Source organism: Electrophorus electricus, chromosome 3, assembly GCF_041902795.1.
Source record: "Electrophorus electricus isolate QZ-2024a chromosome 3, ASM4190279v1, whole genome shotgun sequence".
NCBI classification, from domain to species: domain Eukaryota; kingdom Metazoa; phylum Chordata; class Actinopteri; order Gymnotiformes; family Gymnotidae; genus Electrophorus; species Electrophorus electricus.
The window spans coordinates 2384047-2398026 of NC_137499.1; the positions used below are offsets into that span (position 1 = coordinate 2384047).

The 13980-nt window shown below is 43.6% G+C and overlaps 1 protein-coding gene across 9 annotated transcripts in view; it reads right to left on the reverse strand.

Moving 5' to 3' along the window:
- Window positions 1-13980, reverse strand: part of nfat5b (nuclear factor of activated T cells 5b) — a 35330-nt gene that overhangs the window by 7088 nt on the left and 14262 nt on the right. For 8 of the 9 annotated variants that reach the window (XM_081709382.1, XM_027011235.3, XM_081709394.1 and 5 more), the window contains exons 2-9: window positions 11143-11268; window positions 4517-5129; window positions 3114-3300; window positions 2589-2779; window positions 2177-2349; window positions 1261-1395; window positions 1096-1148; window positions 5-137 (exon numbers count right to left, since the gene is read on the reverse strand). In XM_081709382.1, coding sequence (XP_081565508.1) covers window positions 5-137; window positions 1096-1148; window positions 1261-1395; window positions 2177-2349; window positions 2589-2779; window positions 3114-3300; window positions 4517-5129; window positions 11143-11268 — 1611 coding nt within the window. Of the gene's footprint in view, window positions 1-4; window positions 138-1095; window positions 1149-1260; window positions 1396-2176; window positions 2350-2588; window positions 2780-3113; window positions 3301-4516; window positions 5130-5563; window positions 5903-11142; window positions 11269-13980 lie in introns of those variants that run through there. The other variant, XM_081709400.1, reaches the window with a different exon arrangement.

A 13980-nucleotide genomic window follows, 5' to 3' on the forward strand; every position in this document is an offset into this window, starting at 1 on the left:
GAACCTGGCTCTGGAGTGTATGTAAACGGTTGCACATCATGAGAACGCCCAGCATTAGTCACTATGTAGATCCCAACAGACACAGGAGAGGTGATGGCCAGGTTTTGATACGGAGGAACTTTCACAATGAGATGATTCTTCAAAGATACAAATAGGAAAAAAAAAACAAAAAAACCATTAATTGTTATAGACGGTTGTGGATAAAGACATCTCCCGACAGGTGATTAGAAACATGCATTCCAACTGTGCAACAATATGACTACCAGTGACTTGGATTACACGTGCTGTCAAAAACACCAAAAAACCATCATCAGTGGTCAGCTTCTGACCACTGGACTGCAGAACTTGAATGAATTTTTTTTCCCTTTTCTTTTTTTGGTAGCAACCAGATTAATGACACTGACAATTTTGCAAAACAAACAAAAACAAACAAACAAACAAAACACACACACACACACACACACACCCTCAGCTATTGTGGTGTACATGACAGACCTGTACAGGCTGTACAACACCAATAACACAACCATGTCACCACCACATCAAATGTCACTGATTTTCACCATCCAAATGAAATATCTAGTCAGCAGTGGCGCTGCGGTCAAAAACCGTCTGATCCGCGACCAGCAGGGTACAGATACAACGTTTGTATTCTGGAACTTTTTGCCTATGAAATACACATTACATTTATGAGATGTAACTAATGAAGATGCCAGTGATTGTAGATACAAAGCAGATGATTTTTAATAGAGGGCTTTTGAGATTCACTGCACAAGTGCATAAAATCACCACTGAACGTATGAAAACGAACCTCTCCGTGTCGCTATATCTTTACAAAGATGTCCATGACATCTTCTGACACCAGAAGATTAGTCATAGTGAAAACAGATGCATACTTTGACACCTCAACTCTAGTGCTAATAGTTTTCCCCAAAATGCTCAGGCGTCTTCTCACATTCTATTTGAGTATCTAGGTCAGTGAAGCGTGGGCCCGACCAACTTCAGCAATGGAAACATTGAAGACAATGGTGTCAGAGGACGGCACAATGCAGGCCTTATTTGTGACCTCCAGACGCATGGCATGCTCATTTGTACCTGGTGGAAAAGCTCCATGTCGATCTCAGCCTCCGCCTTCCAACACTTCTCATCTACATGGAAGACACAGTCAGGAGTCAGCCTGCACACTTATGTACAAAGGCTCTGGCCTGAAACAATGCACTCAGATTACAGGAAACGGCGATGGAATGTCTGGCGACGAACCTGAGACATTCTCCTGAAATATGACTTTGGTTCCCTTGAGAAAGTTCTTTCCGATGATGAACAGTTCATCGCCGCCTCGCACTGGGCTGCTGTGAAGACTCTTCTTCAGGATCTCAGGAACGCCAGCAGGCTGAGCTGCACAGAGGGGAACCAAACAGCTACTGAGAAGCTTTGGAGGACACACTGACAGCGGCCAAGGAATTTCAAACAAACATTTTAAGTTTTGGGATTTTATGAAGGTGGGGTTTCGGTTTCTAGTAAGTAGCCAGAGCCTTCACCTTTTTTCCCCTGTTTTGTTGGGTTTTTTGCCTTTGCTCCACTCATATTTTCCAAAGGCAGAATCATAACAATGAGCAACCATGTCAGCTTCCAGTGCATTACACCGTTCCCCTTCTCACATGTTCTATTGTGTTGGCAAGGCTGTATTTGGGTAATTATGGTCGTCTGATGAAAACTAGTTCACAGTGATGAATAGTGAATACTTGTGCTGAAATACTGGAACACTGTGAAAGTGAGGAAAAAAGCAGTAAGGAGTAACAAGCACTCTACTGAGAGATAAGAGCTTTTTAAAAAGCACCTTAGTTTCTTTTCTGTGTGTGTGTGTGTGAGTGTGTGAGTGAGTGAGTGAGTGTGTGTGAGAGAGAGAGAGAGAGAGAGAGAGAGAGAGAGAGAGAGAGAGAAAGAGAGAGTGTGTGTGTGTGTGTGTGTGTGTGTGTGTGTGTGTGTGTGTGTGTGTGTGTGTGTGTGTGAGTGAGTGTGTGAGTGAGTGTGTGTGTGTGTGTGTGTGTGTGTGTGTGTGTGTGCTAGCCCTAATAATATGAATGACCTGGTCTAATCCCTTTATCTCCTATTTGAAGAGGGCACCAGCTGGACTCGCTGGTGGATGGTTGGTATGAATAACCCATAATCCACTCACTGCACAGAATAGGCGAGGACGGCATCTGCAGTGTGAGTATGGAGCCATCAGGCCGAGGGATGTTGGCCCGGAACACCAGCCTAGCACGAGTGCTTTTCTTCTTGGATCCGGCTAGCCCGATGCGAGCTTCCACGTCAGCATTCCGGAGCTTGAGGATCCCCACACAGTCCACTCTGCAAAAGACAGCTAGTGGTCAGATCCCATCTTCATCACCACAGTCATCATCTCGTCGGCTCCCATAAATGGCACTCAGTTCACGATCAAGTCTGATGCATTTGGCTAGAATATTATCAATGTTAAAAACCAACACTACGAATACTTAGAAATACACTGTGTCTTTAAGAATTGCTAATGGCATATCTGACTTAACATGTACAGAAATTATCTTTGGATGGCAATAAATAATACGTACGCGAGAGTCATATTACTGCTGGGGTCCAGAGACACTTCGATGACAGTGGTGCCCTCGATGTCCACTTCCCTGCAAGCAGTGGTGTTTCGGCCGGTCACCCTACAAGCCTGGTAGAACCCATGAGGCTTCACACGGCCTGCATCATTACCCACAAACACCTGCAGGACCACGGGCTCATTCACACCTTCGAGCTGTGAGGATAAGGTATAAGAATAGTCAACTGGTGAATATGAACGTACCACCAGAAAAATGATGACCATTTGACTTTCTTAAAGTAATCCATCACTATGCAATGGAAGCAAAGGGCCTTGGAAAAGCAGCTAGTAAACTGGTAATGTTTCCTGTACCTCACTGGAGGAAAAAATGGCACAGACTAAGCATCCATGGGCTAAGTTTAGAGTGCTGCTTCAACAGGAAGCTGAACAGGTTACAACATGCACAGAGTGCAACACTACTGGCAGTTTCTGAAAGGGTCCAGCAGTGGCCACACTGCACAACAGGATGTGGATGTTATATTTAACTCACCTTGATGGTAGGAAAGCCTTGCTGGGTGCGGTCTTTCACAGAGCCCCGACTGCCCTCGGTCAGGTACCGAGCTCGGTGCTGGCTCTCAGGCTGGACTAGGATCTTCAGCTCCTTGCCCTCGCTCTTCTGCGGGTACTGGCCGAACAAGATCCCACCTTTTGTACCAGATGCTCGGTTGCCCTCGGCGCTAGAATGCAATGGTTACATCGTTCCAGTGAGCATCAAACCTCATGGTCATAGCTATCTGTTTACACATGCTGAGGTCTGCTGTTCAATATATGGCAACATCAAACAAGATGGAAATATCAGGAGAGGCTGGTGTAGTAATGAGAAGGCCCACCAGGCCAAACGCCCTTGGCTTCTTACAGAAAGGATGCACAGAATGAGAGCTGCTAGGTCCAGCTGGGCCACTGAGCAGTAGCAGGCTGCAAGCCGGCTGTAACCAAACATCCGTCTGGCCTCTAAGCAGTGGTAAATCTGCATATGTTCATCAAGAGAGCGGAGGCCCCATGCCATAGCACTAGCTCTAGGCTTCCTCCTTGGAGAACAATCTGGCAGAATTTTGAGAACATGTGCGAACACTCAATATTGTCCATGCTTTGTTTCCGAGGCATCTGTGAACCTGTCGCCGGGGCATGGCCTGAACACGCTGGACGTCCTCGCAATACTGTGCCTCGTCAGAGCTTTTCACAAAGAGGCGGAATGAGATTCAGAGTGAATAACTATTGTATATATTGCGAATCCCAGCCCCACCCAAATATAGATCCTATCACCTATCCACAGGAAGACAGATTAGAAGTATTTTGCCGACCATTCATAGCTTCTTATTGTGGAGTGTTGATAGTAGTTCTTTTACATATTTTACCAGTGATGACACTGAAACATTTTTAACTTGGTCAAAACAAGAGTAGTGACTATTTCAGAGCTCACAGTTATTCACTGTAGAACAGGCAACACCAGCAAAACTGGTGCTTTCTTTTTTTTTCCTGGTGCTTTCTAGCATATTTCAGAGGTGTGTGCTTCTGTAGCTCACCTGGTAGAGCAAGTAGAGCAAGGTACTGGTAACACCAAAGTTCGATTCGCAGGAGGCACGTGTACTGTTATACTGATAAATATGCAAGTCACTCTGGATAAGAATGTGTGCCCAATTCTGTTAACATTCCATATGCAATAACTGTGTCCATCAAACATTTTTCCTCATTCCTGTAAGGCATCAGTATACATCTTAAACAAAACATTTTGCATTTTTGGAAAGCTTACATCATTCTTTTGAAGTTGGTTGCAAATGTCATTTGACTACCTGTCACCTGACACTCCTACCCTGAGCGCAGACACATCGGGTCAAAGGCGCCTAAACGTGTGGTGAAGTCCAGGCATCACTGCAGGGCAGCGGGGTCACTCACCTGGCCTTGGAACTGGTCTTGCTGTCCAGACCCAGCTGAGAAAGCACAAAGTGTGGGCCTTTGGCGCTGTCGGCATCGAAGACGTCCATGCTGGCCCCCTCGGCGGCCGCAGGCTTCGAGCCGGGCCGCTGGCGCGGCGTGCGTTTGCGTGCCTTACGGGGAACCTCTGTGTTGTCATTGTATGAGCTGGAACTCAGGAGGCTGAAGTTGGAGGCCGAACTCTCCGTCCAGATGCTAGCGCTCTGCTCTGGGTCCAGACTCAGATCCTCCTGGCATCCTGACATCTGGCTGTCATCAAATAGGTCTTCCGGTGGCGGTGAGATGTTGAGGACTGCCCGTTTGGAGTGCGCCACCTGGTGGTGGTGTTGCTGGAGGCCCCCACCGCCCATGTCACTGCATGCTCTGCTACTCCCACTACCGCCGGTCGGCAGCTTGCCTTCCACGGCCAGCATTTCTGATTTCCACCGGCCACTTGCTTCGCCTGGAGTGCTGCCCTCGTGCGTTGGGGACCTCTCCGTGGGTGAGGTTGAGGGGTGCATGGTGAAGCTGGAAGAGTTGGGAAAAGCACTGCTGGGACTTCCCATGGTCATAGCAGCGGTGACGGAGGAGGCATCTGCAGTGTGTACAATTAGACAGTAAATAAAGGTTTCTCCAGCCACACTGGCTAGCAGTCCCAGTTAAGCAGCAAAATTTCAGTACAACTGAAGCTTTTTTTCCCTTGGTTCAGATTCCCAATTATATATATATATTTTTTTAATTTATGCATCATGGTGGGAATGTGTGTGTGTGTGTGCGTGCGTGCGTATGTGTGTGTGTGTTTGCACATGTATGTGTGTGTATGTATACAGATGTGAAGATGATAGATTGCGTATTCCAGGAAATTAATTGTAGGCCTCAAATTCATTAAATTATATAATTATATAATAATATGTATTCATATGGAGCAATTTTCTCTAAGGTGTCAGTTAAATACCATCATATGTGCTAGAAAATAATGCTAAAAGCAAATTCGGGCATTCATTATAAAACTGGAAAATATTTGCATACCTTTTGCCAATTAACAGCTTCCATAACGTACTCCTTTGCTGTTCAGTTTATAACAGTGCAGAATAAGGATTGTGTAGCTCTCACTCTACATATGCCCTGCTGTAATCATTATCAAAGCATTACTGTATTAACAGTAGCATTACTGTTGGTACTTCTGATATGCAATGATTCTTGCATACATGAGCCTCATAAATATAAACTGCAAACAATGTTTTTTAAGGTCAAATCAGAAATATCATGTGTCGAATGATGCACTCCAAATGCTGGGTTCTTTTTGCAGATTCAGTTGCTTTGGGACTGAGCATAGCCACAGAAACAAAATAAACCAGCTTCTGACCTATGAAGCAGAGAACTGCAGATCATTTTTATATGCAGACACTCCCTGCTTCAGAGGGGAAATTCCTGTAATAAAAATGAGACAACGCATGAGTAATAAAAGCTGACCATGAAAATTGACTTTTCAAAGAAGAAAGGATTTGGTTTGAACGGCTTAAATCAGTTATAAAAAAAAATGGAACTGAGATTTCAAAATCCAAAATGACACGATCTGTGTCTCAGGTGTAGTTTGCGCCCTATTCAAGGAGTTACGTGAATACAGTGGAGAAACGCTACATCTCATGACATTTCCAACGCATTCCTATAGGTAGAGCGTTGACGGCACCTTGAGCTACATCGTGTTACGCTAGCAGTGTATGCAAGGGTAACACTGGTGGGCAGATATGGCAGACATGGGAACCTTGGTATTAAATGCATACTTCTACATCCATCTTCTCATCCTCTTTAAATGACTACTGCCTGAAAACACCGATGAATACTAGAGGAATTTCTGCACACCAGCATGGGAAGCAAGGGGTGAAAATAAGCCTATCGGTGTGTAAAAAACTGGTGGAGGGCAACATATCACAACGGCTGTGGTTTTCATAATTATAATGCATGTCAAAGCAACGCATTGTCTGTAAATGAATTCCAGTCACTCCAATCTAGCTACATTCATCCCCCCCTAGTGTGGCCTTCCCATTCCAAATGCTCAAATACGTGGGAATAATGGAAAAACGCCTTGTAATACAAAGTAGAGGGACTATGCTCAAACAGCATCGCAATGTCTACTTATACAGAAATGGGATCACATTTAAGTTTTTTGTTTGGTTGTTTTTAAACAAGAAAACAATTTATTAGCAAACATTAGGAAGTGTCAAAATTGTTGGCTTTGAATGTAGCAAAATGAAGCAAGAACTATCAGGACTGTATACTTTTCAATATTGTTTAAATACATTATTATTATTATTATTATTATTATTATTATTATTATTGCTGTTGTTTTTATTTTCATCAACACCATCATAATTAAAGCAAATCACTTCTGAAAATGCAAAATTACTGGTGCCTTTGGCAACAGACACACTCACATATCATCCCCCAAATAATCATAAAAACATCTAAACATTAAACATGTTCTTCCTAATCACTCCTGATTCTGTAGGGAGCAGACCAACCTTCAGTGCAACATCCGTTCCCGTGCTCAGTCCGAATCACAGGATTAAATTTGTATATTAGATAAAGGAGGCATGCCTTTTTTTATTCTGGCCACCTCTCTTTATTTGGTTCTCTAGTTCCACTTTACAGAACCAGGGTGGCCTTTGACTTCTGATTTATTTTGAAAGACTTGAGACTCAACTTGGAAATTTACTTATCTAACTCGTGAAATTTAGGCCTACGTCTGAGTCATAACAAGAATCTAAGTGATCGTTTGATTGATTGATTCATTCATTCATTCAGCTCGTGTCTCTCAGGCTGATGTTAACTTCAGCATGGACACATAACAAGCACCTTTCAAATCATCACCTTCAGGTACAAAACAGAATCAGATGAACACAGTTGCATGTCAGTGAACCAGTGAATGAAGTACCAAAATAAAGGACAGTGGCAAAAGGACTTCAAATGTTCTAAGACATCTGTAAACATACATACAGCTAGCTAACCTAGTTAACCTGTATGCTAGCCAGCTTGACCGACAGCTCATAAATACTTTTTCCAATGTAATTTCCATTTTAAGCAGTTTCTAGCTTTGTAGCTACATTCTTCATGTTCCTATGGCCATTTTCTAGCATTAGTTTGCAGACTAGGGTTAATCTAGCATTAGGTTTCAAGCAATGTTCCATGTTTTTACCATTGAAAATTAGCTTATGCAAATCAGCAAAAAAAAAAAAAAATTCTTTTTAATTAATTGCTTTTATTTATTCACTTTGTCCATGTGACTTCAGTCTCATCTCGGATTCTTATCTGCCAACTCGATACTTGAGTCAGAATCGCCCCTGAGACACTCGAGACTTGACTCAAACTCGCACCCCTGAGACTTGTGAGACAAAGGGACAGGACCGGATATGCCTTGTGCAGGCCTCGCACTACACATATCTGGACATTACTCATTTTAAGACATGAATGAAACACATTACAAAAAGTTAATTCTAACTTATTGTGAATACCCACAAGAATGATTTAATCAACAGTCTTAAAAACACATTTGACCTATCGGATACACAGTAGTAAATCGGATACATCTGGTCCAGCAAACTTAATCTGACACTTGATACTGCCCATGCATTCTGACCATGTATGTACACTCACACAAGAATTGTTTTAAACGCAAAGGCAGCATATAGTTATGTAAAGTGCCTACATGGTCGGCAGTTCAGAAGACACAGGAAATGTATATTCCCACTAAATAAACAATTAAATTAGGAAGTCAAATCTAGGACAGTGTATTTCCTTAATTCATGATAGTGTAGATACTCTACAGTAAATGTACATGTACATTCCTTCACTATTATTACCACTATGCTATTGCCTTACAATTACATATTTACAAACCCTTTTTCTCAATTATCAACTTTGAAGTCAATTGACTTCAAAGTTCACACAGTTTGTCTAGAGGATTTAGACTATGCACCTAATGGATTATCATATGAATAAAACTTATACAAGTTTACAAAGATCTCTGTTTTAGAAGGAATGGAAAGAAAACAATTTTCCCATTACCAGTATAAATAATCAATGTTGCAGAGTAAAGAATATGTACATTACAGATACGATGCATCAAAGAAAACTAAGAAATTCTGAAGCAACAAAACACATGGAGGCTATCTTAAGGCCAGGTGTATGTATGCGTTACCTCTTAGATTTGAACAGATTTGGAAATAGTTTGACAAAAGCCAAATTCACATGGGGATTCTAATTAACCTTTAACTTTTTGTTGTTTAACATTTCTACAGTGAATGAGCAGCATTCGAACTGTAAGTACCATCGACTTAGTTCCAGCGCAAGTTACTGAACGAAAGAAAAGTCCAGCTTGCGTTTGACTTGGAACCTGATCTATTCCATTTCCACAGAACTGGGGGTTGTGAGGGGTGAGGAGAAAATCATTTACCCCTGCATTCAGCACAAACTAAATTTTACCCCACTAGGGGGCATCCCACACCCCACCATCCCCCTCTGGCCAGCCCTACACCTGACCAAACCACCTCACCAAATATTTACATGTTTTCCACTTTAGTCTTAAAATGGGCAAACTGTAAAGGGAGAGAATCACTCCACAGTACTTAGCTTATGCTCCAAACCTTGCATAAACATTGCTTAGCGTGCCGAATTACAGAAACATAAGGGGGGAAAAATTATAGGAACACAAGACAAAGTTAAATAAACCCTTTCAATGACTTTCAGTGTATTAGGGGCTGCCTCAAATGGACATATGAGGCCATCCCACAGAATTGCACACCCGTGTTAAATGTCATTAACGTCATCTGCAGCATGTGAAGCGTGAATAGAACACACATTGAGAGACTAAGATTAGAGGCACGTTGGTGAGTTACACATGGCGAAAGAGACACATGGGGATTCGTGCCAAGCCTCAACACTGGCTACAAGCATGTGATGACATGCAGGGCCAGGAATAGCACAGGGGGAGGGGCCATGCATGAGGGGCAGCTGCATATAGCACATGTGCTGCAGAGAGAGCGTAGCATGGTTACAACGCTGGCAGCGGATCCGGAGGTAGCGGCTGTGCAGAAAGAACAGGGCAACATTGTGTAGGATCTGTGCACCAATGAGGGAGTGAATGAATGCTCAGTGACAGACAACACTCACCACTACTCTGTGACCGAACCTGTCAAAAATAAAAGGGGGGGGGGGGTGTTGCTTGGGGTGCTTGCAATATTATGTCCTCCTTAGCGAGCTACATCTCTGCAAAAGTCAACAGTAGTAGTAGTAAGAAGAAGAAGAAGAAGAAGAAGAGGAAGAAGAAGAAGAAGAAGAAGAAGAAGAAGAAGAAGAAGAAGAAGAAGAAAAGAGGATATGGGGCCAATCTGCAGTGAATCCTGGATTAGACCACGTTTAAGATGGAAATAGTTCAGCGTCGTGCAGCTGCAGCCAGAACGTCATCCTACCCTCATCACAGGGATGCCACTGGCATCCAAAAGTAACACACTTCTGGTTTACTGAAACTCACCCTAATGCTTAATGCACTGATAATGGAGTAGAGTCCAAAAAATATATATATTTAAATGAAGAACACCAGCTACAGTAAATCTCAATGAATGCACAAACATGAACACAAATGTTTTGACTTCATTTAGGTACCAGTCTGATGAAGAATGAGGAAGCACCTCTGTTTTTATCAGATTTTCTGGCAATGACTTTCTTATTTTGTTGAGAGTTTTTTTTTTGTTTTGTTTTTTTTATATGCAATCATTCAAATTTCAGGCTTATTCAGAGTTGGTGATGGCACTAGTTTTAAATGAAAAAAAAAAGTTTAATTCATGAATAGATAGTAGCAGTTAGTAGCTATTTTGCAACAGAACACTGTTTGGTGACAAGCATGTATTAGACATATGTAGTGCATTTCTTTGGTCTAAGTCGTGTATGGACCAAATTCCCTCAGTTTTCACAAATCTCTCAAGGTTTAAGAAAGGATTCTTTCAAGACATAAGGGTAACACTTGTACAGCTTCTGTTTTAAAAGAAAAGACCCTTTTTCTTATTTATAATTATATTTTTGAGGCATTGCTGACATGCATTATTTCTTATCTGTAGTTTTCAAACATTTGTTGAGCCATAATTTTTTTATAGAGCCTCTAACATGTTCTGCTCCTTTTCAGAACTCAAAAACGCTGACCAGCTAGAGCCGTGCGTCAGACCCAATCAAAACCTGTTTACAAGTTACCTCAGCAGAAATAACTCTGGATGAAAGTAATGGCTACATAAACATAAAATGGTTTGCAACTCTCCTGAGGCCAGTGAAGCCAACGTCACCCAGGCAGGCAGACGTTCTGCGCAGACCATACGCAGGGCGAGGGCGAGGGAGCCAGTTAATCTGTAGTCTTCAGCTGCCTCTGACAATTAAACCTGGAACGTGGCAACATGCTCCACAGATTAGCCTTAAAGTTCATGGCCAGTCTGAGTGGGCACCAGCGCAGAACCGCCACCAGAACCGCCACTGCTGAGCGAATATTTCTGGTACTAAACTGGCAACACAGGTAGAGAGCGGTGGGGTGTGGGAGGTTGGTGGGAGAGGCTGGTGGATTTCACCTGAAGTTGGGACCGTAGAGCTGGAAGACCCGGTCTCTCCATCACTTTTCTGACTCATTGCTGCACTGGCCTGTTCAGCACAGGGCGGCAACCGCAACTCTCTAGGGAGAAGGTCATACACTGATTCTGAAAAAGAAAACGGATGAGAATGTTACTGGACTGTCTTGCTGTCTACATTTCACTGTATAATGTGAAATTACATATCACCAGGAAATGCATTATACTGTCAGCTAATACCAGCCAAGATTTAACATCAGCTATTAAAAATATTATATAACGTTATGTGTATCCAAAGCCAAGACATTTTACAAATAAATAAAGACGACCTCTTCAGCTTGGCAGTGCTTGACATACACCCCGGGCACAGAAACAGTTCTATACAAGTTTTGCAAGATTTTGCTTCCTCAGTAAAAGCAAAAAATTTTTAAATTATTTTACCATCATCAAGCCAAGGCTTACATGTACTGGTCTGATTTAAGTCCAAGTCTGTTCGTTATGTCTGTTTGTCAGCTTTGAACAACCATCCAGGGCTCTTTGTTAATCCTGACACAAGGCTGCACCAAAACCTCGCCATCAAACAGTGTAAAGCACTGACCATTTACGTCTCATGCCAGCAGTGATAAGCATTGATGGCCGCGGGACTGGGGCCCTGCTCCCTGATGGCTGTGGGACTGGGGCCCTGCCCCCTGATGGCTGTGGGACTGGGGCCCTGCCCCCTGATGGCAGCCGGACTGGGGCCCTGCCCCCTGATGGCTGTGGGACTGGGGCCCTGCCCCCTGATGGCTGTGGGACTGGGGCCCTGCCCCCTGATGGCTGTGGGACTGGGGCCCTGCCCCCTGATGGCTGTGGGACTGGGGCCCTGCTCCCTGATGGCAGCCAGACTGGGGCCCTGCCCCCTGATGGCAGCCAGACTTGGGCCCTGCCCCCTGATGGCTGTGGGACTGGGGCCCTGCCCCCTGATGGCTGTGGGACTGGGGCCCTGCTCCCTGATGGCAGCCGGACTGGGGCCCTGCTCCCTGATGGCAGCAGGCTATTTTGGGCAATCAAGAGCACAACACCCTCAAACCATGTTTAGTATGCTGATGAACACTGCTCTAAAATGTAGGCTGCTGACAGAGCTGGCACAATGTTGGGCTCCCATGAGCACCACACTGACTGCTGTCATTTGAAAGGATAGCTTTATATACTTGGGTACATGAGTAAAACCATAAATCTGTCCAATGTCACTGCTGATCTCAGGATGTCCTTGTCTGAGGCACAATACTTAGCCTAGCATGCCCAGCTATTCCACTGATGGTTATCGGAACATTAAACAAATCTTTCCAATCGCTCACTCTGCCTTAGGCTTGGACCACACTGCACTGGCATAACGCTGCCCAAAACTTTAATAAACAATAAAAAAAATAAATAAATACTTGAGAGTTGTATGCAAATGCAGAATGCCTATAAAAGCAGCCTACACAGAAACAGCCTTAGTTAGCACTGCCTATTATTGCAATGGTATTACATTGTTAAATATCGCAACTGCAAAATGTCTTGCATTTTGCCTAATGGCACACAATGATGAATACCTAACCTGGAAACATCTGATGTTAATTAAGAGATACTTTGTTCAGGTGTCTAATACTGAATGAAAACTGGTAGAAGCTACCCACTAAAGGTGGCTAAATGTCTCATGTCTGAAGGTGGTTATATGAAAGCTTTTTTCCACCTTGGAAGCAGACCAAAACACACCTGTAGGAGGAGGTCCGAGTGTGACGAGGCGCCACAACCTGGACTGATTCAGGACAGGATACGATGAGCACATGTGCTGCTGAAAACGTTAAGGCTTTGACAACAATAGCAACAAATTCACCAGTACTGCCTCGGACAACATGGTGACAGAAGCTGCATGCAAATGTACAACGGTTCAGAAGAATGAAACAGAGTGTGAAACCAGAGCAGGAACACTCAGACTCGTAAAGCTTGCGTCCCCAGTGTCAAGACCAGTCTACATTATGCGCTTGGTGTCTTGCATGCCAGTATAGTGAACTGCATGAGCATGCCTTTCCAGATTACACATCTTAGACTGACTACAGTGAGTACGAATGACAAACTGTACAGGTGTTTCAGGTGTGAAAAATTGCAGAACCACACCTGACCTCATAAGCGAATTAGAGGTTTCAGTGGATTCGTGTCTGGGAAAGCTACCTAAAGCCCTCAGTTAATCCATCTGATTATTTTTGGCCAACAGGAATGTCAGTACACATCTCTCAACATTATGGGCTTTTGTTTATTTCTTTGTTTGTTTTGGTTGTGTGTTTTGTTTTTTTTAACCACATATGACTGTCATAGTCTGTCATATCTGTTCTAGTTGAAGAACTGGTCCTGCGATCACCGATGGCAAATCACCCCCTGAGAAAACATAATATGCTAATACGCCTCTAATAAGCTCCAACAAGGCGTTTCGGCTAGATCATCGCCGTGTCATAAATTCGGGAAATAAAACCACCTTTCACATGGTCTGAAATGCAGGCAGACAAGCCTGCAGGGTAAAGCAGGCTCCTGGGAACACCATTCAAGATGTGTTTGCTGGAGCAAGCCAGGGAGCACAAAGCATCTCTTTATGTGCCCGTCTGGACCAACAGGGCCCTCTGCGGAGACCTGAAAAGTCATGACAACAGCATCGTGTCCATGGCCAACTCACCATTCAGATCACTTTGTCTGATCTCACAGGACATACTACAGTCCCCTAATTTCCTACCAACTGCCAAATGTAATTATTCACAGCTGGATCCCATAAAAATATGCATGCTCCTGTTCTGAAATGTTATGTTCCTGCTCCAAAAAATCTTATTC